General features: G+C 44.7%; 2 protein-coding genes across 6 annotated transcripts in view; one reads left to right on the forward strand and one right to left on the reverse strand.

Moving 5' to 3' along the window:
* The first annotated feature begins 2,902 nt into the window (after positions 1-2,902).
* On the forward strand, positions 2,903-24,647 carry FBXO22 (F-box protein 22). Of its 2 annotated transcripts, XM_058156647.1 has the most exons (9): positions 2,903-3,075; positions 4,516-4,648; positions 5,239-5,332; positions 6,777-6,872; positions 7,648-7,812; positions 9,924-10,083; positions 13,695-14,107; positions 23,162-23,264; positions 24,406-24,647. In XM_058156647.1, exons 1-8 carry the CDS (start codon positions 2,972-2,974, stop codon positions 23,233-23,235), a joined length of 1,239 nt encoding a protein of 412 aa, XP_058012630.1. In that variant the 5' UTR covers positions 2,903-2,971; the 3' UTR covers positions 23,236-23,264; positions 24,406-24,647. The 2 variants fall into 2 exon arrangements, with proteins under 2 accessions (XP_058012630.1, XP_058012631.1); XM_058156648.1 differs by lacking the exons at positions 23,162-23,264; positions 24,406-24,647 and adding an exon at positions 15,110-15,375.
* NRG4 (neuregulin 4) overlaps positions 16,872-26,651 on the reverse strand; it is a 47,637-nt gene continuing 37,857 nt past the window's right edge. For 3 of the 4 annotated variants that reach the window (XM_058156654.1, XM_058156651.1, XM_058156653.1), the window contains 5 exons: positions 24,667-24,760; positions 21,250-21,399; positions 20,519-20,598; positions 19,624-19,709; positions 16,872-18,205 (listed from right to left, as the gene is read on the reverse strand). In XM_058156654.1, coding sequence (XP_058012637.1) covers positions 19,696-19,709; positions 20,519-20,598; positions 21,250-21,399; positions 24,667-24,760 — 338 coding nt within the window. In that variant the 3' untranslated portion in view covers positions 16,872-18,205; positions 19,624-19,695. Of the gene's footprint in view, positions 18,206-19,305; positions 19,442-19,623; positions 19,710-20,518; positions 20,599-21,249; positions 21,400-24,666; positions 24,761-26,651 lie in introns of those variants that run through there. The other variant, XM_058156652.1, reaches the window with a different exon arrangement.

A 26,651-nucleotide genomic window follows, 5' to 3' on the forward strand; every position in this document is an offset into this window, starting at 1 on the left:
GGTGGTTTCTTCTAAACGTCACTATCATCGTGACCATGGATTTTGTTCAGAAAATAACAGGGACACGCTCTTCCATTTTTTTTTAGAAAACCAATTTGGATTGGAAACTGCTGTGAGCCAGTAACTGCTTTATCATTGCCTTACTTTTTTTAAAAAATCAGGTGTTTTTAATTTTTAGAGCTGAATTTGGGATCACTTTCTTTTGTTCATTGGAATTGTATTAAAGGAATCGGCATTTTTCTTTCCAAGATCAGAAATGCACAGTTCTCCTGTGCCCCACCATTGTCGCCTCCAAAGTTACATCTGTACTTTCTTTGATACCCAAAATATGATCATAGATGCTGGACTTCAGTTTGAAAGACAAGATTTGAAGACTTCTGTCCGGTGGAACTTAATTTCTTACGATCTTTTGAAGACGTTCTCCAGATCATTTCCAGGATTTTGGCTTACTCGGTTGTACATATTGTTTCTATCGAATTGTCTTAGCCGCCTTAAATCAAAGGACAAATTCTATGAGTTTCCTATAGCTCATTTGAAAACCTGAGGGTAATATTTTGGATACCTTATCAAATTGTTTAATATTTCTAATGGACTAGCACAATGACAGGTGCACACCCTCGGCTTCTCTATTTTATTTTATTGGGAGTTTCGTTGTTTTTTTTTTAATATTCAGAAGTACTTAGCAGCGTACAATAATCTGTAAACTTGCATCAAGTTTATGAATAAAATGAACCATTTTAAGAATCCTGTTACTATTTAATGTTTCTGGAAGAGCCATTTGAGGGGGGATTTGAGTGTGACCTTAAGCTCATATAACTATCAATGCAGCGTTTAAAAGCTGGACTGACTTTGAACTTTTAGTAATGGTAAAAAACATTAAAAAGTTGTGGTACACAACATAGTAATTGGAAGCTCTTCAGCTAATTTACAGGTGCTCCTCGGCTTGGGGCCAGAATTTCTGTTACTAAGCAAGGTGGTTAAGTACGCCACACCCGATTTTACAACTTTTCCCACCGTTGTTAAGCAAATCGCTCCCATTATTAAGTGAATTGTGCGGCTGTTAAACAAATCCGGCTTCCCTCATTGGCTCTGCTTGTCGGAAACCCCCTGAGAGGATTGAAAAATTGTGATCGCAATATTTCTGGGATGCTGCAACCGTCATAATACACAAGCCAATTGCTAAATGTCCTAATTTTGAGTACGTGACCCTGAGGATGCTGTTGAATGGGCAAGGGCTGGTTAATTCACTTTCTTCCGTGCTGCTGTAACTGCAAATGGTTGCTAAAGAAATGGTTGTAAGTTGAGGTTTGCTTATAGAATAGAATAGGATTTTATTGGCCAAGTGTGATTGGACACACAAGGAATTTGTCTTCGTGCATATGCTCTCAGTGTACATAAAAGAAAAGATACGTTCATCAAGGTACAACATTTACAACACAATTGATGATCAATGTATCAATATAAATCATAAGGATTGCCAGCAACAGTCATACAGTCATAAGTGGAAAGAGATTGGTGATGGGAACTATGAAACGATTAATAGTAGTGCAGATTCAGTAAATAGTCTGACAGTGTTGAGGGAATTATTTGTTTAGCAGAGTGATGGCCTTCGGGGAAAAAACTGTTCTTGTGTCTTGTTGTTCTGGTGTGCAGTGCTCTATAGCGTCGTTTTGAGGGTAGGAGTTGAAAGTTTATGTCCAGGATGCGAGGGATCTGCAAATATTTTCACGGCCCTCTTCTTGATTCATGCAGTATACAGGTCCTCAATGGAAGGCAAGTTGGTAGCAATTATGGTAGCAAATATAGTCCTACTAGTCCTGTTGTATTTTATTTATTATTTATCAACTAGTTTGGAATCGCCTCAATTTTCTTCCTGACTGGCAGAGAGACTGGCTCCTTTCTGGTTTCTTCAGATCCCGTGTTTTTATAGTTTTTCCATCCCACTTTGACCTTTTATCCCCCTAAACGATGATGCTCCCAAAAGATAACGGGGGATTCCTCTTGTTCTTGACACCATTCTAGTGACTCTCCTGTCTTGCATCTGTCCCATCATCCTGAAGATCTGTAACTGAAGCTGGACACAAATCCAACATGCAGCAGCTGCAAACCGTGGATTATGTCAGCCGAAGATTTGCAAAACCCCTGGAAACATTTCACTTGCAAAGAACTCTTCCTTGCTCCATTAAAAAAGAAATTAGGAGGAAATGCAAGGAAAGGAACTGATTATTCAAGAGTTATGCATAAATATTTCCCAGCCACAGTGAACTTTCATTCTTCGTGCCTTCAAGATTTCTCCCTAAACAGTTTTTTTAAACAAAACCTTGCTCTATACAGGTAGTTCTTGAGTTACAACTGCAATTTTATGTCGCTAAGAGACACATTTTGTTGTGCGTTGCTCCATTTTACAACCTTTCCAGACACGGTTGCTAAGTGAATCACTGCAATTGTTAGCAACCCAGTTGTTAAGTGAATCTGGCTTCCCCATTGATTTTGGGGGTCAGAAGGTCGCAAAAGGGGATAATGTGACCCCCGGGATATTGCAACCATCATAAGTGGGGATGCTGCAACAGTTGTAAGTGTGAAAAAACGGTCATAAGTCACTTTTCACTGTTGTTCATTGAGGATTATCTGCACTTTTCTAGGTCTGTGGTCTCCCCTCCAACCTCAAGCTGTGAGTTCATAGAGATAGGAAAAATGTAGCATTAAAAGTCGGCAGATTCCGTTCTTCCGAGTCCCGTTCTGAGCTTCGTAACGTAAGGGAGCGCTCATCATAGAAATGCAAAAGGCTAGAGCGACTATCCTTGATCACTCGCGACTAAGGGAGGGTTTCCGGATTCCTTCTCCCCCCCCGCGCGTCGGTCTCCACGGCAACGGGGAGCGTCGCGTCGCCGTTGGCGTCAGCAACGCGCCGGAGCTTCCGGGCTGGCGCTTTTTTGGGCGGGGGGGTGGGCTCGCGCGGCCTGCGGTTGTCATGGAGCCGGACCCCAAAGGCAGCTACGTGTTGAGCAGCCTCGCCGAGGTGGTGGAGCGGATCCTCGGCTTCCTGCCCACCAAGGCCCTCCTGCGGGCGGCCTGGTGAGCAAGGGAGCGGCCGGGCCGCCAATGGACCCCGAAGAGCGACGAGAGAGGAACAAGCGCCCCTCGAATTGGGGGTGGAGGGGTAGCTGGTGGTCGTAGCCACGGAGAGAAGGGGGGGTCGGGAGAGGGCAGGCTGGTGGCGGTGGCAGCGGAGGCAGGCAGAAGTCCCGAGGGAGCAGCTGACATCCCTGGAATGGATGGGATGGGGGGGGGCTTCAGGAGGAGGCTGCAATTGCCCCCTCCCCCAATACAATGTGATCAATTGATCTGTCTAATCTATCATCCGTCTATCATCTATCCAATCTATCATGTCTCCATCTATTTATCATCTGTCATCTGTCTGTCATCTATCTATCTAATCTATCATCTGTCTCTATCATTGATTTATCTATCTACATCATCTGTCTATCCATCTATCTATGATTTATCTATATCTGCCTGTCATCTGTCTCTATCATGCATCTATATCTATCTCTCTATCTCTCTATCATGTCTCCATCTATCATTTGTCTGTCATCTGTCTCTATCATCTATCTATATTTATCATATATCTATCTAATCTATCACGTCTCCATCTATCATCTGTCTCTATCATTTATTTATCTATCTATATCATCTGTCTCCACCCATCATCTATCTATATCTATCTGTCATCTCTCTGGCTGTCCATTTATCATTTGTCTGTCATCTGTCTTTATCATCTGTCTATATCTATCATCTATCTATCTGTCTAATCTATCATGTCTCCATCTATCTATCATCTGTCTGTCATCTGTCTCTATCATCTATATCTATCATCTGTCTCTGTCATTGATTTATCTATCTATATCATCTGTCTATCCATCTATCTATCATTTATCTATATCTGCCTGTCATCTGTCTCTATCATGCATCTATATCTATCATCTATCTATCTAATCTATCATGTCATATTGCTTAACATAGTGTAAGCCGCCCTGAGTCTTCGGAGAAGGGCGGGATATAAATGCAAATTTTAAAAAAAATGTCTCCATCTATCATCTGTCTCTATCATCGATTTATCTATCATCTATCTGTCTGTCCATCTATCATTTGTCTGTCATCTGTCTTTATCATCTGTCTATATCTATCATCTATCTATCTAATCTATCATATCTCTATCCATCTATCATCTGTCTGTCATCTGTCTCTATCATCTATATCTATCATCTGTCTATCTATCTAATCTATCATATCTCTATCCATCTATCATCTGTCGGTCATCTGTCTCTATCATCAGTTTATACCATCTGTCTCTATCCATCTATCCTCTATCTATCTATCTATCTTTCTATCATTTGTCTCTATCATCTATCTATAACTATCTGTCATCTGTCTATCATCTATATCTATCATCTATCTATCTATTTCTCTATATAATTATTTCTATAAATATATATATATATATTTCTGTTACAGTGTGTGCCAGCTGTGGCGGGAGTGTTCCCGCAGAATCCTGCGAACACAGCAGAGCATCACCTGGATCTCTGCCCTGGAACCAGGCCCGTCCAACAGCCATGTCCTGGTCCACGTGTTAGCAGAAGACATTGAGGTAAGCGGTTTGGACAGATGGACTGAAGTAGGTCTTTGCCTGTTGTTGTTGAGCTTCATTCTTAAGGTTGCAACTTTGAAACCCCATCAATTTGGCAAGCTTTGTTCATGTTTGTTACATTATCACATTTACTGTTCTTTTTTTTTCCTAAACGATGATTGTTAAGAAACAGCCTTTTGACTGTGCAGTTATATCTTTTTTTCCAGTGACAAGTCAAGAAGCAGCCAATTTTTTTCAAGTTTAATTTGGTTCTAGTTGAAGAAATATCCGCAGCGCAGGGTGAACTCTGGGATCCTTGTTGCGCTCTGAGCTTGGTGGTTTTCTTGCAGACATTTCATTACCCAACTAGGGAACATGATCAGTACTTGATGATCACCATCACCATCAGAGCACTACCAGCACCGTCCGAACACTGATGATGTCACCTAGTCCGGTAACGAAACATTTGCAAGCGAACAATCAAGCTCAGTCAAGAACACCGAGGACCCCAAGTTGTATTGCTAGCTGTGCTTGTTTTTCATATACAAGACAAGTTCCTGATGTGTGACTGTCCATTGTCCATCATGTTGTGTTTTGTGTTTACATTACAGAAAGTTCAAGTCCTCCCCCAGATAGCGTTATATGTAATATCAGATGCAGTGATGTTAACTGAAAGAGAACTTTGCGGCTATGGTTCTAAGAAAGGTAAGTGGCCAGCGAGACTGTTTCCCTCCTCAGTGAGCTGTGTTCTTAGCCATTGATCTATACACACGGGGCAAGGAAGCTGTCACCTGATTGGACTGTTTGGGTTCTGTAGACAAAATGATACCCTTGAATGGGACTCTCTGCTCTGTTATGACTTAATTAGACAACTTTGGAGAAGTATTGTTTGGCACTCACAAAGGGTGTTGAGATTTAGGGGATAAAGTGGGTCTATAGATTTAGTTGGCCTAAGTAATTGAATTTATCGGAGTCTCTTGTTATTTGCCAGTTGCAGGAGCACGAAAGTATATTGCTGGAAGAATCCTATAGAGCAGTATTTTTCAAACCTGGCAACTTTAAAGTATGGACTTCAACTCCCAGAATTCTGGGACTTCAAATTTTCTCAGAAGTCACAATGGCTGGAGAATTATGGGAGCTGAAGTCCACAAAATCATAAAAGTTGCCAAGTTTGGAAAACAGGATTTATCTTGATCTTCTGCTCCAAGCTTGACCTTGGGAATAGAGAGCTGGCAGAGGTTGCTGCTGCTGCTGCTCTGCAGACTCTCGACAACTTTTTACCAGGTAGCCTTCGAAAGAACTTTGAAAATAAGATCTTTCCTTGTTTGTCCATACATTTGGAAAGGTTAAATTCCTGGACGATAGATTATACAAATCATACTTCCTTCTAACAAACAGAGATGCATAGCGGAGAATGTTTGTAGCTTGGGGTTGAAACAAGAGGTCCTTGGTGCTCTCTGAGCTTGGTGGTTGCCTTGCAGATGTTTCATTACCCAAACTAGGTAATAAGGTAAAGGTTCCCCTCGCACATATGTCCTTCCCGACTCTAGGGGGCAGTGCTCATCTCCATTTCAAAGCCGAAGAGTCAGCGCTGTCCAAAAACATCTCCGTGGTCATGTGGCTGGCATGACTCAACACCAAAGGCTCACGGAACGCTGTAACCTTCCCACCAAAGGTGGTCCCTATTTTTCTACTTGCATTTTTTACATGCTTTTGAACTGCTCGGTTGGCAGAAGCTGGGACTATTCACGGGAGCTTATCCAGTTACGCAGCACTAGGGATTCAAGCCGCTGAACTGCCGACCTTTCGATCGACAAGCTCAGCGTCTTAGCCACTGAGCCACTGCACCCCCTTTTAAACTAGGTAATACCATCAGCCTAAATTCAAATCTCATTTTTATCTCTTTGTTCCTGCTGGAAGCCTATCCCAATGAGCCATGAATCATCTGAAACCTTATTCCTGAAAATTGTGAAGACCAACCAATGACGGATGTGTGACTTTCAAGCAGCTCTCCTTACTCCTAGGGATCTCCATGTTTACTGCAGCAGTTAATTAAAATACTTAGAAAAACTGGATGCTGCCCCCAAGGTTGTTATTGATCCTGCAGGAACTTAGACTAACCATTTTTTTTTTGTTGTTGCATTTATAGCACGGCGAAGATACAGTAAAGAAATTGCAGCCGCTTTGGAAAAACTGCTCCCTGCACGATGCGAGGTGCTTGGTCTTGTGACACCTGGAGTTGTAGGTAAGGAGAACAACCTCTACAAAATAAGCTCCCTGACTTTTTCCCTCGATACAGCTGTACGTCCAGTCTGGTCTTTCCACCTGCTTAAAAGACACAACATTCTGTAAAATTAATTGCAAATAAAAGTAGAATTTGGACTTCTGATTAGAATGGAAACCAAGATGGTGCAGTAGTCTAGAGGTGGAGCTCTCACCTCACAATCAAGAGGCTGTGAGTTCAATCCTAGGTAGAGGCAGATATTTCTCTCTCTGGGCACTATGAGAATATATCTGCTGAACAAAACTCCCCATTGGCAACAGGAAGGGCATCCGGCCATTAAAAGAATCTGCTAGCTCCATTCAGTTGCCCAGACTCCAACTCGCAAGGGATTATGGGGTCATTAAAAGAAGATGATAAGAATGGAAAGCGTTCCCATGTCCTCACAAGTCCTGGGTAAGTTACTGGGGCCCAGCAGATCCCTAGTTCTCTCTCAGGTTTGCCTCAAAATGAACTGAAAGGACTGTAATGTTGAATGGCTTGACATCCAGAGTTGCAAAATCCACTTAAAACATATGTTTCACTTAGCCACAAAAATTGGCGGCTCAACTGTGGCCATCAAGTCGAGGACTAACCTTTAAAAACACCAAAGAATAATAGGGAGGATGCTTCACGATTGAATGGCCTGCGCTTCGCTTTCTGCTCCTTATGGAAAACGAGAGCAGGTTTCAAAACGATTATTGGAGTTTGGAAAATGAGATTAACCCCTTTTTAACGGCACTGAACGTTGCTCTTTCAGTTACTCCCAAAGGCTCCGGCAGCCATCGTCCAGTGGAGATTGAAGAAGGAGAAGGCGGCTTCGCCCTGCTCTTCCCCAAAATCGATGGGGTGAAGATTCAGACCTTCCATTTTTTTAAAGACCCGAAGAAGCAAACCATAGACGAAGAACAGTTTGCTGAAGCAGGCAAGCCGAAGGGGGTGGGGGGGCTGTTTGGGGGCTCTCTTTGAACTCGTGCTATTATTTAAAGCTGTCACAGTCTGGCCTTTTATTTCCCAGTGGTAATTCACACAAGATTGTAAAAGCTGATACAGCTGACCCTCATAAGACGAACGCAGGCTTGAGCAGCGCAACGTGGGAATTGCTTTGAAGATATTTTTTGGAGTAGATTGGAAGGCTGCGATTTGGCCAGAGTGGTACAGTGGCCTAGAGGTAGAGTTCTCGCCTCACAATCAGAAGGGTGTGAGTTCGATCCTAGGTAGAGGCAGATACTTCTGTCGTGTCCCACCCCCCACTCCGACGAACGAGTCAAGGAAGTCCGTGGCAAACTTGGCAACGAAGCCTCTGCAGCTTGCCAAGTCCCTTCAAGGTTTATCAGGGTAGGCAGGAGTCCAAGTTGTGACTTCAGCGATAGGGTCCGGTATCAGCAAACTCGATACGACTTTGCTTGACTCAAGGTTGGAATGCCAAAAGCAGGTCCTTTATATAGGCTGTGGGGTGTGGCTCCATGACTCAGCATTTATCCAGGCCTGCCCCACCCCTCCTTCTGCTGGCGTCGCCTCTCAGATCTCCAGAAGCGAGGGTCCTCCCACGCTGAATTGTCTTCAGCTGGATCTGCTGGCAGCTTCTGGAAAGGGAGGGGTCAGAGGGTGTAGGGCCGAGTAATTCCAGCACCTGGCTGCCTTCTTGCTCTGACGGCTGAGCCAAAGAAACACAAGCTGTAGGAGTGAAGTTTATCGGGCTTGTCCGTTCATTCCTGGAATCCTCTCTGGGCATGGGGCCAGGGACAGGGGCTGGAGGCATGACAGGCCATTCATCTTCATTATCAGACTCGGAGTCTGATAACAAGCCCGGTTGGAGACAAGAGGGGCCCGGCTGAGGAGAGGAGGGAGGACGAGTCACAACAACTTCTATCTCTGGGCACAATGAGAATATATCTGCTGAACAGAACTCCGCATCGGCAACAGGAAGGGCATCCGGCCATTAAAACGCTCCGCTAGCTCCATTCAGTTGCCCAGACTCCACCCTGCAAGGGATTATGGGGTCGTTAAATGATGAGGGTGATGATTGGAAGGTTGTGATTTGTGATGTAGTGTTTGGCTGAAAAGACTAGGAAGAAACTTAGTGATTCTTGGAACCGAATCGTATTTTCTAAGTCTTCCTGCCGTTCTTTCCATACCGATCTGATCTAGTGGTAGAGGCACCAAGCTAGAAACTGGCAGACGGAGAGTTCTAGTCCTGCTTTAGGATGCAAGGCAATGGGTGACTTTGGGCCGAGCACTGGGAGAGAGTGAGTTCTAGTCCTGCCTTTGGCATAAAAGCCGACTGGGTGACTTTGGTGCAGTCTGTCTCTTTCAGCCCAACTCATTTTACAAGGTTGTTGTGAGGAAAAGAGGAGGAGGAGGAAGGTGTATTAGGTAAGGCTCGCTACCTAGTATTGTTTATAAAAATAGATAATAAAGGCAGGCTAGAAATAATTAATATTTTCTCCATCCTTACCCACCAGAAACAGCTAAGCGAGAGAGCAAAAGATCCCTTCTCCAGTGAACACACGCAATAGACTTAAGTCAACCGGTTTGTTCTCCAACTTTGTGCCTCTCCCTGCTAAACCACAACTGGTTCCCGTGGTTTTTACAGGGTTTTTATAACCGGGAGGAAATGTTGAGTCCTTTTTTTCTAGCTATATCTGTTGTTGGCCAGTTTCCTTGCTGGGCTCCCTGTATTCTGATATGTAAAAGGTTAAAACTGCTGGTGAAGTTTGCCCAATACAAAACATATGATTAGAGCCTTACACACACACACACAAAAAAAAACAACCCTCCAGGATTAGTACCCAAGAGGTCAGAAATTTGCTGGAGGGCTTCTTATGACAACAACAAACCTCGTGGGAACCTTTCGATATGCGTACAGGCTGCTCTGTCCCTTTAGGGAAAGTAGGTCAGAAAACATAAACAGATTCAGCTCGTAGACTAAACGATGCATGTCTTTTGGCACCTGGTTGTTATCAGCAGAAAGACAGAGATTAATAATATTGTTCTCTCCCCCCCTCCCTCTCTCTCTCCTTTTACTCCAACCAGGTCTTAAGAATATCCCGGACCTTAGAGCCATGCTCCTCTTTGGATACAACAACTGGAAGTCGGGATCGTCACGATTTTTCCGCCAAATTGTCAATCGCTTGAACGAAAAAAGCATCATCTTAGCAGGCGGATACGTAGAGAGCATTCCCTCCTTGACTTCGTGAGTGTCTCGGTTTGTTAGGTTTCTGTGGTCACAGGTAGTCCCCGCCGTACGGCCACCGTGGAGCCCAAAAGGGGGTTTGCCCCATTTTACCGCCTTTCTTGCCACCGTTGTTAAATGAATCACTGCAGTTAACTTAGTAACACGATGGTTGAGGGAACCTGGCTTCCCCATTGACTCTTCATTGTCAGGAGGTCGCAGAAGGGGATCACGTGACCCCGGGGACACTGCAACGGACGTAAGCGTGGAAACTGGTCATAAGCCTTGTACCCCACACACCTCCGAACAGTCACTAAATGGAACGGTTGTAAGTCGAGGAACGTCTGTAGGGTTCAGTCCGGTCGGCTTTTATCTGTTTCTGAAAATCTTGGCTTCTCTATTGCGATCAAGGAAGATTCTGATTTTCCTGGCCTGCTTGTATTTCTTGGGCTGATAAAAGTTGTTCGAGCAAAGAGAAGCTGGGTTGGATCAGGCCTTCCCACTCATCGTTATGGCTGGTTGCAGCCTTCCACAGTCATGTGACCGCAATTTACAATGGGGTGGGTTTTTTTTGGTTTTTGTTGTGTCTTCGGCTCTCGAGCCTGGCCTCTTGGCAGAGAGTGACTCAGAGAGTGAGGGGGAAGAGCTGACAGGGCTTCCCTCTGCGGGACCTTCCCCTCTGGCTCCACTCCAGGTCCCAGAGGCAGGCCAGGTGGAGGAGATGACGAGGCCTCTTTCTCCCGCACCTTCCCCCTCCCAGGCAACGCCTCAAGACCCAGCTGCTGACAATCAGTCCTGGTTAAATCCCAGGCATCGCAGAAAGGAGAGGCGGGAACAACAAAAGAAGGGGTGGGGCAGGCCTAGAGAGTGCTGAGTCACGGAGCCACACCCCACAGGGTATAAAAGCAGGAGGAGCTGCTCTATAGCTTCTTGTGACGGACAAAAACTGACTCTTGGAAACTTTGGCTGCAATATTTCGAGACTAAGAATTTGGCTTCTGGATTTCTGTTTATTTCTGAACCCTTGGTTGCACCAGCAACGAACTGCAGTTACGCTGGCTTCTGAGGAGATAAGAGAACTTGGCAGGCAATCGCAGGTTCATTGCCAGAACTGATATCTGTCGTAGGAATAAGTTGCTGGCAAATATAGTCAGCTCTTGTGTCTTCTTGGTTGTGATGGTGGGGGGGCAGAAGTTTTTTTTGCCTGTTTCCAGCTTTTTTTGTCCAGTTTCTAGCCAAAAAAAACCACAAAAACCTGTGCATAAGAATGCATTGATTTGCTTAATGGAATGGCCTGGGCCTGTGATGGTGAACCTATGGCTCAGGTGGCACGCGGAGCCATATCTCTGTTGCCCTAGCTCACCTCCAGTTTGCTTGCACACGCCGGCCACCCGATTTTCTGGCCTTCCAGGCCCACTAGAAGTTGGGAAACGGGGCCCTTTGCAGCGGAGTTTTGCAGCGGGGCCCTTTGCAGCGGAAAACTTTGCAGCCCTTTGCAGCGGAAAACTTTGCAGGAGTTTTCACCTTCCCCAGGCTCCTAGAAAGCCTCTGGGACCTGGGGAGGGTGAAAAATGGGCCCACCAGGCCATCACGTACCAAAAGCGGGGGGATCGCAGGGTGGGAGGTGTGCAGGCATGTGGGGGGAGCGCATTGAATTATGGGTGTGGGCACACACACGTGTGACCCCCCCCTGCGCTCCCCACGCTTTTGGCATGCAACAGCAAAAAGGTTAGCTATTACTGGCCTAGTGCTGAATGACCATCACGTTCACTTAACAACTGCCGCAAAAAGAAGCCAGTCACAAGAGTGCCTCAACTTACAACCGTCGTCACTTACAAGGAAAATTCCAGGCTCCTCCACAGTTGTAGATCTAGGACTACCTGTAAACCTCCATGGGTTTTTTTTTTCCTTTTTATTTCCTTTTCGAGGAGAATAGGGTTTCCTGAAAAGTTTTTCCTGATTTGGAGTCGGCCACTTTCATTCGATCCTCGCGTTAAAGGAAGGAAGAGAGATTTGTGCCAACTGCTCGTACAGTGAACCACTTTTAAAACGCTTCGTGTTCTGCCAAGTTATCATTTGTTTGTCTAAATTTAGAAGTGCCAATGATGTGTGTTACAGCCCTTTCGTCATCTTCACCCCTCCCCTCCGTTTGCACTTCTCACCTTATTTGAGTGACTTCCTTTCTGTCAGTTAGATAACACACTCTTGAGCCCCTTAGCCCTTTAGCTTTTAACCAGCTTCCAGTTAAGAGGCTAATTTAATTTATGTATTTAAAAAAACAAAACAAGAAGCTTCAGATTTTCAATATTTGGACCTCTTACTGCAGGGCTGCCAAACTTAAGGCCCGTTGGCCGGATGCCGCCCACGGGGTGCTTAGATCTGGCCTGCGGAGCATCCCTGAAAAGAGCAAAGGGCCGGCCCGCGATGCCTCTGCCAGCGAAAACGGAGCTCAGGAGGGCTGCGGGCTGCCTTCCTGAGCTTCGTTTTGGCTGGCAGAAGGTCACAGGAGGCCGTCGCAGCTGAAAACGGAGCTCTGGAGCCTGTTTCCACTGGTAGAGCAATCGGCCCACTGCAGGCGCCCCTGACATGAGAGTCCTTGAGCTGGTCATGCCCACCTTGGCCACGCCACCCTCTTCCCCAAGGTCAAACACAACCCTGATGCATCCCTCAGTGAAATCGAGTTTGACCACCCCTGTCTTAATGCCCACGGGGAATTTTCTCAGGGAAGTGGGCAAGTTGATTCGCTGCTGTCCATCAGAGTAGTTTTGTCTTGGGAGAAGTCGGAGAAAATTCTGATGCCTAAAATGCCCATTTGGGAGCTGAGAATAGCGTATTTGGGTTGGTGAGATAATCCTCGATTTACAACAGTTGGGACCCTCCCTAACTGAGGCAGTTGTGAAGTGAGTTGGCAAGTGAACCTGGCTTCTCCCATTGACTCCCACTATTCTCCCACAGAGGGCCATCACCTGACACAGCAACCATCGAAAATACACGGCAGTTGTGCCAAGCAGTGAGAGCAATCAACCCGTGGAACAGAAGTTGCCTTCAGACGTTTTGGGAGCTTCATCACTGGAAGCTTTCAAGAAGAGACCGGACTGCCATTTGTCAGAAATGGCACAAGGCAGGAGTCTCCAAACCTGAAAAATTTAAGACTTGTGGACTCCCAGAATTCTGGGAGTTGAAGTCCACAAGTCTTAAAGTTGCCAAGTTTGGAGACCCCCAGCGTAGGGTCTCCTGCTTGGGCGCAGGTTGGACTAGATCAGGGGTCTCCAACCTTGACAACTTTAAGCCTGGTGGACTTCAACCTCCAGGAAGCCCCAGCCAGCAAAGCTGGCTGGGGCATTCTGGGAGTTGAAGTCCTCCAGGCTTAAAGTTGCCAAGGTTGGAGACCCCTGGACTAGATGACCTACAAGGTCCCTTCCAACTCTGTTAATCTGTTAAAAGTTTGATCAAGCAACAATTGTTAAGCCTGAGAATCTGTCATGAGTCACATCTTTGAGCACCGTTGTAAGTTCGAACCTTCGCTAAACGAACGATTACCTGTATTACTTTGCATGGCCTTTTGGGCGATGTTGGGTTGTGACCCGCCAGCTTCTGACTCTGTTTTCTCCCCCCTCCCCTCCTCTCTTCCAGTCACACCCAGCCTGCCGAGTCGTGGGGCGTGGTCGGCCTGGCATTCAGCGGTGCCCAGATCCAGTGTGCCTCCGTCCTGCTGGATCAAGAAGTCACGGATGAAAAGTTAGCCGAAGCGGCCATGCGACGCCTCAAAGCGGCCAACATTCCCGAGCACCACAGCCTGGCTTTCATGTTCGCCTGCGTGGGCAGGGGGAGCCACTTTTATCACAACAAAGTGAACGTGGAAGCCGACGTTTTTCGAAAGTACTTCCCCAACGTGCCGCTATTTGGCTTCTTCGGACACGGGGAGATCGGATGCGATCGAATCGTGACGGGGAATTTCGTCCTCCGGGAATGTCACGAGACCAAGGATGTCCTCCTGCACAGCTACACCACGGTCGTGGCGCTTCTGCACTTCGGTTCGGCTAAAGGCAATCAAGCTTAAAATTCTCTCTCTTTTTCTCTTTTCTCTTCTGCCCCTGTACAGTGGCCAACCAGGCTGCAATTAATTGTGAGAAACGGGCCATTCTGGGCATGTCATTACGCGTGCCTCCTGAAACAAAAAGGAAGGCTTTTTCCCGTCGATTTGACGGTCTCCCCGATGATGTGATCTTAAATTCGGGGAAGAAAAGAAGATTTTTTTTTAAACTCCATTTTCTAAAACTGAAAGTGTTTCGTATATATACGGTAGATTTTTACTTTGTTCCGGTAGTTGCGAATGATGGTGGTTAGCATCACCAATGCTTTCATGGTGGAAAAAAATATCAGTGGTTTTTTTTTCATGCTCTTAGTGGATTACTGAACAAGTCAGCCTATGAACTAAGCCTGTCTTAAGCTGTCTTTTATTGTTTGTCTCTGGAAATGCAAAGCTTCAGGTCTGAACTGAGCTCTTTAAAATCATCTGTTAAGGTAAGGTGGCAAAGTAGCCCATGGAGGCCTAGTCAAATTTGAAACCACGTTTGTACTTGAATATTCATCCTTTAGATCAGAGGTCTTCAAACTCGGCAGCTTTAAGACTTGTGGACTTCAACTCCTAGAATTCTCCAGCCAGCTATGCTGGTTGGAGAATTCTGGGAGTAAAAGTCCACAAGTCTTAAAGCTGCCGAGTTTGAAGACCTCTGCTTTAGATGGTCTGGATTCTTGGCCTTATCTTGGTAAAAAGATTGCCAGTCTTGTACACTAGCTACAGTTTATATTATAAATTAGTTGCTTGCTTCTTAATCGCTTCGGTTGAAGGAAGGAATATATTCCTTGGGGGTCTTAAATATATGAAGGAACCTCAAGATTTGTCTTAATTTGGTTTGAATTCTGCTGTTGAGTGTTTTAAATATGAATTGTCGTGACCTGGAGCTGTCTAAATGGCAACAATCTAATATGGCTTCCTTCCTGTGCCAACCCCCCCCCACTTGAATTCACTGCTTTTATCAATGTAGGAAGGATGAACGGCAGCAGAATTATATGACCGAAAGATGTTTAACTTGATATTCAGCTTTCTCTCTGACATTAAAGCTACTGAAGATATTTTATGATTTGGTTTAATGTCCTACGGTTATACTGGGGAAGTCGGGCAAGTGCAAAATAAGGTAACAGAGAATTAAATACACATTTTTTTCCCCTTTCAACCTCAAGTAATATTCTTTCTGTCTTCCTCCAAAAGCAGAGGGCCAGGAAGTTTTGACTTTCTTTTTTTTTTTTTTTTTCCCTCACAAAAATGTGCTTGTCTTTTCCATGAAAAATTGAAAACCGTGATGCAAGGAAACACCATTTTTCATTCTGGATAAAAGTGTCCATATGATGTATTTTGGGAGTCGTTTCAGACTTGACTGCTTTTAATGCCTTGGAAGAAACGCCGTTTGCTGGACTAGCTTTAATGACCTACTTCATTACGTAGCTGTTGGTGCTGTTTTTGAATACATGAAGGATGGCAATCCAGCTTCAGGACCAAATTCTTCACGTAGTTGAAGTCGTTGCCTAACATTGAGAGTCCCTGATCATCTTTCTTCTGGTTTGATTTGGTAATGTTAATGCAATACCCACCCGCAATACTAAAACTTAGGGAAATATTAGGGGTAGGAATACAGAAGGTTGGTTAGTGTACTCTAGGTTGATGCAGGTTTATGGGCCAAGTTTCAGGGTTTTTTTGCCAACGTGATTCATAAAGCCAGTAATTCAAAAGTTTTAGGGAAGTCATTTTTAAAATAATATTTAAAATGCGCAAAACTGAAACTCTGCTTACGTCTCAGAGACATCCCATTCTGAAGCCACTTCTGAGATGGGTTTGCCTGTGGAGCACGCTAGCTAGGTTGCTTTAAAAGAAGTCGGGTTTTAACAGCCAGCGTGTTTATTTTAAAGCAAGGATCCTCAAACTTGGCAGCTTTAAGACTTGTAGACTTCAAGTCCAAGAATTCTCCAGCCAGCTATGGGAGTTGAAGTCCAAAAGTCTTAAAGCTGCCAAGTTTGAAGGTATCTGGATTACACTGATATTTTCTGGCTGGTTTAAAAAGGCAGAAAAACCAGCCAGCTGGGGAAATCTGTGGCTTACAGACAGCTGGGGAATTCTGGGAGTTTAGTTTAGTTTTAGTTTTATTAAATTTTTATACCGCCCTTCTCCCGAAGGACTCAGGGCGGTGTACAGCCTAAAGGTAAAAAACATGAAAAAATACAGTTAAGACAACAATTTAAAACCGAGCAAATTAGAAGAAATGGCCAAAATTAAAAAATTTAAAATTTAAAATTTCAAACTCCAAAATGATAAAACCCCAATTAAAAAATTTAAAAAATATTAGGCCAGTCCCGCTTGAATAAATAAGTGTGTTTTCAGCTCACGGCGGAAGGTCCGAAGATCAGGCACTTGACGTAATCCAGGGGGAAGTTCGTTCCAGAGCGTAGGAGCTCCCACAGAAGTCCACAAGTCTTAAAGCTGCCAAGTTTGAAGGCCTCTGTTTTAAAGTAAACTTTTTGTGTTGGAAAACTTAGCGCTGCTTTACGGAAGACAATCTAAAGTGCATATTGAATATGTATCTCTCTGTTAAAGTTGGCATTGACACGTGCTGGGCACACGAGAGTAATTTGGTTGCTTTAAAAAGTTTCCTGAACTGAGATGGATTCTGGAAAATTTGGTATATGGTCAACTCAGTTTTCTGGGTAAATTTCCTGGGTAGTGTAAAAACAAATTCAGTTTTGGGATTGTAATGCAGAGGTGAGATTCTGTTAGAAATAAATCCATTTATAGCCAAATGGCTAAATAGGTTTTTTTCTCCTCCTCAATTCTGCGGGTCTGTGGTTGGCAATTTTTTCAAATCAGAAGGTGTGCAAAAAAACAACAACACCAAACCTTTAAAGAAGAAGCCTACAGACCAATTGATGGTTTCATGAGTAAGAAGAAGAAATGATTTGTGAGTCATTACAGAACTACATATAATTTTATGTTAGTTTGCTGAACTTTTTTTCCCACCTCAGTTTTCTTCCAGAACAGGGGTGTCAAACTGAAGGTGTTGATCCAGTCCACGGGGAGCTTAAATGCAGCCCATGCAGCCAGACTGGAAATACCGAAGGATCAGTCCTCAGTGCCTCTGGCGGCTAAAATGGGCCCGAAAAACAGCCCAAAAACGGGGCCGAAAATGGCCACCAGAGTGCTGCAGAAGGCCTGGGGGGTGAAAACGAGGCCCGGAGGAGTGGACCCCCCACACCTCATTTTGGCTGGCAGGGTGCTGCAGGAAGCATCCGTCCCATCTCCTTCCCCTCCCCCAGCCCACAGAGGCTGATCCAGTCCTCGAAGAAATCCAGTTTGACACCCTTGTTCTAGAAACTCTTCCAACTCTTTTCTAAAACAGAAACTTTGTCAGTAGACTGGACTGAGAGTAAGTTAACCCCAGGACCAAGGTGGCCCCACACCTGAGCCTCCCCAATCCTCGTCCTTAACTATTACTCTACTCTGGCTTGGCCAGGCGTCGTTTCTTAATTAGTTGTCTTTTACAACCAACTGATAACACATGAATGAATTTCAAACCCAGGATACTTTGGAGAGACTTCAGATACATCTTTGAAAAGGATAAACTTTATTTACAAATGGAAATGTTTCAAACAGAAGGGGAAAAAAAGGAATACGGTGACTACATCATGACCCTAAAAGGGCTCCCCCCCCCCCGGACGTCAACCACTGTACATTGTGGGAACTTTTACATAAAATGGTTCTGATTTTGTTCGCTAAGCTTGCTCCTGACATGGAAAGTCCGTTGCAGGATACTAAAGCATAAAGCTGATTTCGCCTTCAATAAAAACGGATGGAAGATATCCAACAGCTTTTCAATACTACCTACTAATGTTCGGAAATACTTTAAAAGCATTTTGTCCATTTTAATTACCGAGGACGGAGTTGACTCAAATGTCTCTCTCAGCATCTTCACATACCTCTGACCTCCAGCGTCTGGGAACGGTAAGAACATAAGCTGTGCATATTTCTGCATAGATATTTGGTCCCGTAAATCACGTTTTTCGTTCAGAGTATCTGGGAACACTGATACAGATTCCTGAAAATCACAGAAGACAGTGGCTTTATTAGACTTTTCTTTTTTTTTTAAAAAAAAAATGTCAAATTATGTCTTATCTTTCCCATCATTTCCGTCAAGGCAGCTTGCAAAAAGGTATTAAAATAGCACACTAGTCTTTGTACCCGCAGGAATTAATTAAGCACATCGAAAACGAGGAACTGAAAATCCTCAAGACTACAATGAGCAAATTTTAACTCGTTCATCGGCTTGTCCTAAGAATCTGTTTTGAAGATCTCTCATTTAATTATTAGGTGTTGCTTTGTTCAGGGAAGGAAAAGGAGTGGCATTTACATAGCAGGATTTATTTTGGGGTCCGTCTTCAGTCTGCATGGAATTCTTTAACATTTATTCTTCGTCCGGTCACATTTTTGTTTGTCTCCGAAACAATATCGGGCAGCAAAAAAGGATCTGGGTGGAACACAATGGGATGTGAACCAACAGTGTAAGGTGGCTTCAGAAAAGGAAGGGTAGTGCTTGGATCATCAACAAGTATAGAGTCATCATCAAGAGAAATTGCATAGGTTGCATTATCCCTAGAACAGGGATTGGCAACCTGCAGCTCTGGAGCCGCATGTGGCTCTTTCATCCCTCTGCTGCGGCTCCCTGTCGCCAGTCGGCTCCACAATTGATAAGTCTTTCGGTTAGGACAGGTAGAGGAAAAAGGACGCCGCGCTAGGAGGAGACTCTATGGTGGGAGAATACCGGACTTCCGGTCAGCTCCAGAATTGAGTGGGGGGATCTTTGTGGCTCTTTGAGTATTTAAGGTTGCCGATCCCTGCCTTAGAACATAGCATCTGGAGACTGAACAGAAGACAGTATCTCAAGATGGTAGGAGCCTGGAAAGAAAAACCTATGAATTCCCATTTCCCTGATAATTTGTTTATTTGTTTTTACCTTTATATCCATGTACAAATACAATTCTCATCCCAGCCCGTTCTCCTTTCATGCATTAAAAGAAGCCTTTGTGGAAAAATGCGAGCCGATGCGATTTATTCATAATTTTTGGCCAAGCAAATTGCATTATTCAAGTGTGCCTAAATAGGTGTCTAGAATAATTCACAGCTTCTTCGCTCTCACCGTGCGTTTTTGTAGCAGGCCAAAATTACCAGACACAGCCTAAACAGATGTCGTTATTTTTTTTTCTCCCCCTTTATCAGGATGATAATGCATCAGAATCTTGTGACCTCGCTGTTTTTGCATAATAAAAACACCCTCCTGTAATAAAAAATGGAAAAGTTGGAAAAGTATGAAAAATTCAGAGAAGATGTCCATGCAACACGTCAGACTTCTCCGCGAGAGCCCCTCTTCCTTTGAAACGGGATCCTAAATATAGCTGGCCTGGTAAATCTTTAATTAGCACAACACTTTTGTCACAGATATCCGTTCCGCCCTCTTACCATATCCTCCAACGTGGTTTCAGCTTTTCCACTTCTCTTGCAGCTGGTCCATAATTCCTTCTTTGGATTTCTTTATTCAGTTATTTCTGAAAAAGACACCAATTTCCATCAGACCCACTGGGCAATCTCTTATGGGGGTGTGCGTAATGACTTGGGGGTTTGGGTCTGCAGTGGTCCACGACTTGGGATGAGGGATTGGAAGTGTGACTATCAAGCGCGGGAAATCAGGAAACCCAGGTAGTTCAACTAAATACAGGTTTATTGCAAGTTGATGCTCTCGACAAGAATCTGAACTACTAACAGTCAAGGCAAATTGGCGGCAGATAAGAGCCAACAGAATTCAAGGTTTGCTGGACTGCACTCTTGCGGGCGCGCAGGGAGTTGAGACTGATGACGCGTTTGACCTTCCCTCCCTCAGGCTCAGCCTGGTCATCTCCTACAGCAACCTCGTTTTAAGCTAGAGAGTTTTTTAGGCTATCTTTCAGTTTTGACTCCACTCCCTGTTTCAAAACCGGGAATAGGGAAAACTACCCATGCTATCAGTCGCTTTGGATAGCGAGGTGAACGGCCTATAAACTTAAATCAATCAATCAATCGGGGCCGATGACGATTCAAGTGCTGATGGCTACAAAAAAAGTGGATTTAGAGCAGGGGCCTCCAACCTTGTACACTTTTAAGACCTGTGGACTTCAGCTCCCAGAATTCCCCAGCCAGCATAGCTCGCATTACGTTTGTACTTGAAACTGGCATAGCTGGCTGGGGAATTCTGGGAGCTGAAGTCCACCAATGGCCACGGTTGGGCGCCCCTGATTTAGAGGCTGCAGGCAGCTTCCCTACACCTGTCCTCCCCCACCCCCTGCTCCTTACACCAGGTATTGAGTGGAGAAGTACTCACTGTTGCAAGCATCCCTGCCATTTCCCTCAAACAGGTGTTCGCCACGCTCCAGGGCATTGGCCCGTGGGATCTGGCCTTTCCTGGCAAGAAGGGATAAAGGGAATGAGACAACAAAGAGACAGAAGATGGATAATCCGAGAAAGCCGGTGGGTTTTAGCTTCCCCTCTCACACTTCTCAATGGAAGTGGCTTAAGGCTGTGAATGGCCTGAAACGGAGCATAAGACGCAATTGTTGGCCGCTCTTTGTGCCAGCCTGTCTCAACTCAACGCTCTTTATAAACTCTGCTCTCAGGACAATGCGGTTTGCCTTGTTTGAAAATGTGTGTGCCAGCTTCCCTTGACTCAGCTTTACAGCTTCTCTGAGGTTTTGTTTTATTTATTTTATATTTTAGCCAAGGAACTAAAGCGGCACGGCCCGATTGTGAGTCAGCTGCCCAGAAACACTGTTATCTTCAGATTAATTCAAACACAGAATTCAAGACAAATTCCTGATGTGTCCAATCACACTTGGCCAATAAAAAATTCTATTCTATTCTGTTCGTAGAGTTTATCTGAGAATGGAATTGGTCTCAGCTCTTTTAGAAAGCGATACGGGAAATTACACATTCTGGTCAGTGTTAAAGAGCAACGGCACGTACGTTAAAGTTTGGACTACAGAACGGGAACTTTTATTCTGCCAATTCGAACAGCCCAAATCTCTCTGGGTCAATAAGTAATTTCAGCTACTTTACCTGCAAAGGAAAAAAAACGCTCCGGCTACCAAGACGCTGAGAACGACAACCGAAGCCAACACGGCTACAAACAGTTCTCCTCTTGAGTGGCTCTTGATGCTGGGGAGCAAGATTGCTTCGCAACGAGCTCCTGTGTAGTTGTCAACACACCTGGGAACAAAGGTGAGTGAGTTTGTGAGCTGAAACAAAGCCACATTTCCTCCCCCTCCCCACCACAAGGTTGGTCCATGTTCCCTCTCCCTCTTCACTTTCTCGGTTGTCTCCAGTGGTGGGATTCAAAAATTTTTACTACCAGTTCTGTGGGCGTGGCTTGGTGGGCGCGGCAGGGGAAGGATACTGTAAAATCTCCATTCCTACCCTATTCCAGGGGAAGGTTACTATAAAATCCCCATTTCCTCCCGATCAGCTGGACTCGGGAGGCAGAGAATAGATGGGGGCGGGGCCAGTCAGAATTTTTACTACCGATTCTCCGAACTACTAAAAATTTCCGCTGCCGGTTCTCCAGAACTGGTCAGAACCTGCTGAAACCCACCTCTGGTTGTCTCCCAATACAATGAGCGTTAGAGCGAAGAGCTCAAGGAGTTGTGGAAAGGGTATTGTAGTTGCAGTACAGGTACGTTGCTCGAATTCCCTGTTTGTTCTTTATTTGACTCATGCTCTGTTCTGCAAGAATGCGAAGGCAGCACGCACAATATGCCTTTCTCCTGTTTTACCAACCCTGAGTCATTAGATGAAGTGTGGACCAGAGGTGGGTTTCACCAGGTTCTAGACCAGTTCTGGAGAACCGGTAGCGGAAATTTTGAGTGGTTCGGGGAACCGGTAGTAAAACTCCTGTCTGGCCCTGCCCGCATCTAGTCTCTGCCTCCCGAGTCCCAGCTGATCAGGAGGAAATGGAGATTTTGCAGTAACCTACCTCTGGAGTGTGGAGGGAATGGAGATTTTACAGTATTCTTCCCCTGCCATGCCCACCAAGCCATGCCCACAGAACCGGTAGTAAAAAAAATTGAAACCCATCACTGGTGTGGACTTCAAGTTCCAGAATGCCCCAGGCAACATGCCTGAACTTCAGTACTCAGAATGCTGGTTGGGGCATTCTGGAACTTGGAAGTCCACGTGTCTTCAAATTGCCCGAGTTGAAAAACACTGGGATTACACAGACAGTCCTAAATCTGCCAGGCTGAAGATTTTATGACCGTCATTTTCTCCATGGTGGCTGTTTTGAGTAGACCCAGTGACCACGGAATCTGGGAAAGGGACCAGCAACACTGCGTCATGATGTCACACCATGCAGTTGAAGTTAAAACGCAGGTGAGGCCCGCTGTGGCTTCTTATGGACACCTTTGCACAACCCCAAAGATGCGAAATGTGGCGTCTCAAAATATAAATCTCCACTGTGTAAGGAGAATGTTGACGTGCGAATCCAACAAAAGATTCTGGCTACTTAGAAGGATTGAAAAATCTGAATATTAAAGGAAATAATTCGGTGCGGGCAATTGGGGGAAATATCGGAATCAGCAAACCATGGGGATATGAGAGATTGAGGCAAAATGACACCGTATGAGAAGAGGACTTGAATGGAAAGCTTGCATTTTGCTAGGGTTGAATAACACAGCAACGAAAACTGCCCCCCAAAACCGGAATGACAGTTCATTGTGAGGATGCTTGCAAAAATGGAGGCTTTTCTTTACTGAAGGAAAGGGAAACATTTATTGCGGGGTTTTAATTGAAATATGACATGAACAGAGGAGAGGTTACGATCTTTGAAAGATTCCCTAATGACAAATTTTAATTACAGCGTGCACTGGAATGTAATCTTATCTGTCTGTAATGGAGTAATAATGTGCACAAAATTCCCAGAATTGAATGTTAAAATTGCCACCTTACAGTGAAATCTGCTTTCCATGTGTTGCAGGGAAGATTTCAAGGAACATGAGAATATCCTATTTTCATTCTGGCCCAGCCGATACTAGCCAGGTCACCCTGTGAGAATTGCCTCTTCTACAGGACCGCGGCATGTATGTTTACTTATATTTACCGCTACAATGAATGTAATGTTCTGCAGACTAATCAGTCTTTTAGGAAAGAAAATCTATACTTTTTAAATTTCGTAGGTCATGAGTAAAAGTGGAGTAAAGTACGCTTTGGCCTCTGGTGCTGATTTGGAAAACAAATAGGGGTTGCTTGTAAGCAGAAGGAGACGAGAAGAAGGAAGATGTGACAGAGTTCTCTATTTGTAGAAAACTTTTTACAGTATATCTAACAAAAAATTAGCACCTGATCTAATTGGGAGTAAAAGGTTATTGGAATAATATTGGAATTATTCGAATAATAAAATTGGAATTATTGGAATAATAACATACAGGTAGTCCTCAATTTACAATAGTTCATTTAGTGGCCATTCAAAGCTACAAGGGCAATGAAAAAAGGAACTTATGGCCATTTTTCACAGTTACGACCGTTGCAGCATCCCTGCGGTCGCATGATCAAAATTCAGATGCTAGACAACTGACTCGTATTTACGACGGTTGCAATGTCCCGGGGTCACGTGATCCCCTTTTGTGACCTTCTGACAAGCCAAGTCAAGGAAGCCAGATAACCCTTAACAGCCATGCTCCTCACTTAGGAACTGCAGTGATTCACTTAACAACTGGGACAGGGAAAGTCATAAAATGGAGCAAAGCTCAACTGAACAAATGTTTCACTTAGCAGCATAAACTTTGGGCTCGATTGCGGTCATAACCCGAGAACTACCTGGACACAAATAATGCATACATCAAGGGCTGAGATATTCGTCTTTTCCTTATCTCTCTGGGATTTGCTACTGGGTTGGTTTTTAAAAGCCTCTTTTCACTCGGGAAGTATTTCCTCTTCCATTGAAATGCCCAGTCTGACCATAAAGTGCAATAACTATTTAGTGCTGAAAGGTAAACGGGAATTATCGATTTCCATCCTGTGCGTTAAGACAACAGCAATTAATTGCTGTAATTCTGGGGACACAAGGTTTCCTTGCATCTCCACAATGATCGGATTTAGACATCGCCTCTCAATATGGTATCCCTTTTCCGGCCACGATCTGTCAGTCTACAATTAGGCCAATATGCCTTGGTATTTCCTACTGTTCTCTCTCTCTCTCTCTCTCTCTCCCTCTGTCTCTAGGGACTTCCCGGAGGCTTCGTGCCTGGGAAATTAGCTGATGCAGAGGCTGTAAAAGACTTCTCTTAAACCAGCACTTTTGCGGCTGGGTATCACATTTTTCAAGTGAATAAAACATAACACCGGGTCGAATCAGCAAGGGCAGCTCTACCCTACAGCTAATGCACCCTACAGCTAATGCACCGGGAAAGGGGCAAACGCTGTGATGTTTGAAAAAGCCACGGCCCTTAAGCCACAAAGCGTAATTGTCAACGTTTCGCCTACCTGCAAAACGGATTGGAAGCAGAAGGTATGGTATAACAGATCCCACCATTCAGACAGAAAGATCCATAACTGCTGCCACAGAGTTCTTCATGATCTAAAACGGAGCAGGGTGGGGGGAGGAAAAAAAACTTCTGAAAAACTTCACCGAGAAAACTGCGTGGTCAACCTCCGAAAATCGGACATGAACCAACAGGAAAAAAAAAAAAGAAGAAGAAAACCGTATCTATTGCTTGCTCTGAATAAATGTTTTTACTCAAAGCCACATAACAAATCTCAAATATTATTTCGTTATTTTTGAACACTGAAGCCGTCTCCATGAAAAACGGAGCATCACATGGGGTTGAAAACTGGTGCTATCTTGCACATTAGGTGTGAAAGTCCTGGATTGTTTTTATTATTTCTACACTCCCTGAAAAATGGGGACATAAATATCCTTAACTGGAAGCATGGGAAGTTGCTGCAGGGAACTTGGTGCTAGTCGTTCCTGACTCTAGGGGGCGGTGCTCATCTCCGTTTCAAAACCGCTGTCTGAAGAGGTCTCCATGGTCATGTGGCCGGCATGACTCAACGCCAAAGGCGCACGGAACGCTGTTCCCTTCCCACCAAAGGTGGTCCCTATTTTCCTACTTGCATTTTTTACCTGCTTTCGAACTGCTAGGTTGGCAGAAGCTGGGACAAGTCACAGGAGCTCACCCCACTACGTGGCACTAGGGATTCGAACCGCTGAACTGCCGACCTTTTCGATCGTCAAGCTCGATGTCTTAGCCACTGAGCCACCGCATCCTCTTTGAGCCACTGTGTCCTCTTAAGAAATTTTGACCACCCTGCAAATTGAGGTGGGGCGGGGGGACTCTGGCAATTTCCCCTTGCCCGAATTCTGAAAAGCAAAGCTCATCCAGGGCCTGATATTTTCACTACTCTCAAGGCAGCCATCTCTCTGATGAGTAAAAATGAGGATGGCAGCCATGCTGTTGATGGCAGCTACCAACTGAGATTTTCCATCCTGCCTGTTATTCCATAAGTCAGGAGGGAGCTGTGCCAGTAGGGTGGGGAGCAGCCCACTCTTCCCTTACATCAATAAGTTTGGTTTATAGACTCATAACCTGACCAGCTGGTTCATCCAGTATACTTACTGCTCTTTGCTAACTAAACTCAACCAACCAGAATTTCTATTTTTACTCTGAAGGCTTTGCTTGGTGAAGACGTTTGCTTCGGATTTTTAGAGGCGAAAGGATAGATTTTGCCAGAAGTTCATGTTCTGGACGCGAGAGATGTGAGGTTAAGACTGAAACCTGTGTTATCCAGGTCAAAATAACAAAGTTAATGGTTTACAAACCGGTGATTTGTTAGAGAGAACATCTAGAATTCACGTCTCCCATAAATAGAAAGCTACGGTCTCTTAGCAAACAACCAACCATGTGAGGAACAAAATAGGAACAAAACGGAGCGATGCCGTCTCATTCCGACCTTCTTGAATCGTCTATTGAAGAACATAGAATAATAGAGGTGGAAAGGACCTTGGAGGTCTTCTAGTCCAACCCCCTGCTCAAGCAGGAGACCCTGTGTACCATTTCAGACAAATGATTGTCCAGCCTCTTCTTAAAAGCCTCCAGGGATGAAGCACTCACAACTTCTGAAGGCAACTTCTGTTCCATTGATTGATTGCTTCTCACTATTAGGAAATTTCTCCTTAGATCTAGGTTGCTTCTCTCCTTGGTTAGTTTCCATCCATAATATAATAACGGAGTTGGAAGGGACCTTGGAGGTCTTCTAGACCAAGAAGCAGTGGAATAATTGCAAGAGACCATCTCACTTCAGACAACCCATGCAGAAGAATACCCCAATCTAAGGAAATGAAATCTAATGAGATCCCTCTAAAGCAGGGGTCTCCAACCTGGGCAACTTTAAGACTTTAAAACTTTGAGAATTCTGGAGTTGAAGTCCACAAGTCTTAAAGTTGCCCAGGTTGGAGACCCCTGCTCTAA

The sequence above is a fragment of the Ahaetulla prasina genome, chromosome 13 (assembly GCF_028640845.1).
Source record: "Ahaetulla prasina isolate Xishuangbanna chromosome 13, ASM2864084v1, whole genome shotgun sequence".
Taxonomy (NCBI): Eukaryota; Metazoa; Chordata; class Lepidosauria; order Squamata; family Colubridae; genus Ahaetulla; species Ahaetulla prasina.

Bases quoted from the DNA above. Each gene is read 5' to 3' on its own strand.
- FBXO22 (XM_058156647.1), top strand. From the start codon at position 2,972: ATGGAGCCGGACCCCAAAGGCAGCTACGTGTTGAGCAGCCTCGCCGAG. The intron at 3,076-4,515 runs GTGAGCAAGGGA...TTTCTGTTACAG, and splicing joins GCCCTCCTGCGGGCGGCCTG to TGTGTGCCAGCTGTGGCGGG. The intron at 7,813-9,923 runs GCAAGCCGAAGG...TACTCCAACCAG, and splicing joins AGAACAGTTTGCTGAAGCAG to GTCTTAAGAATATCCCGGAC.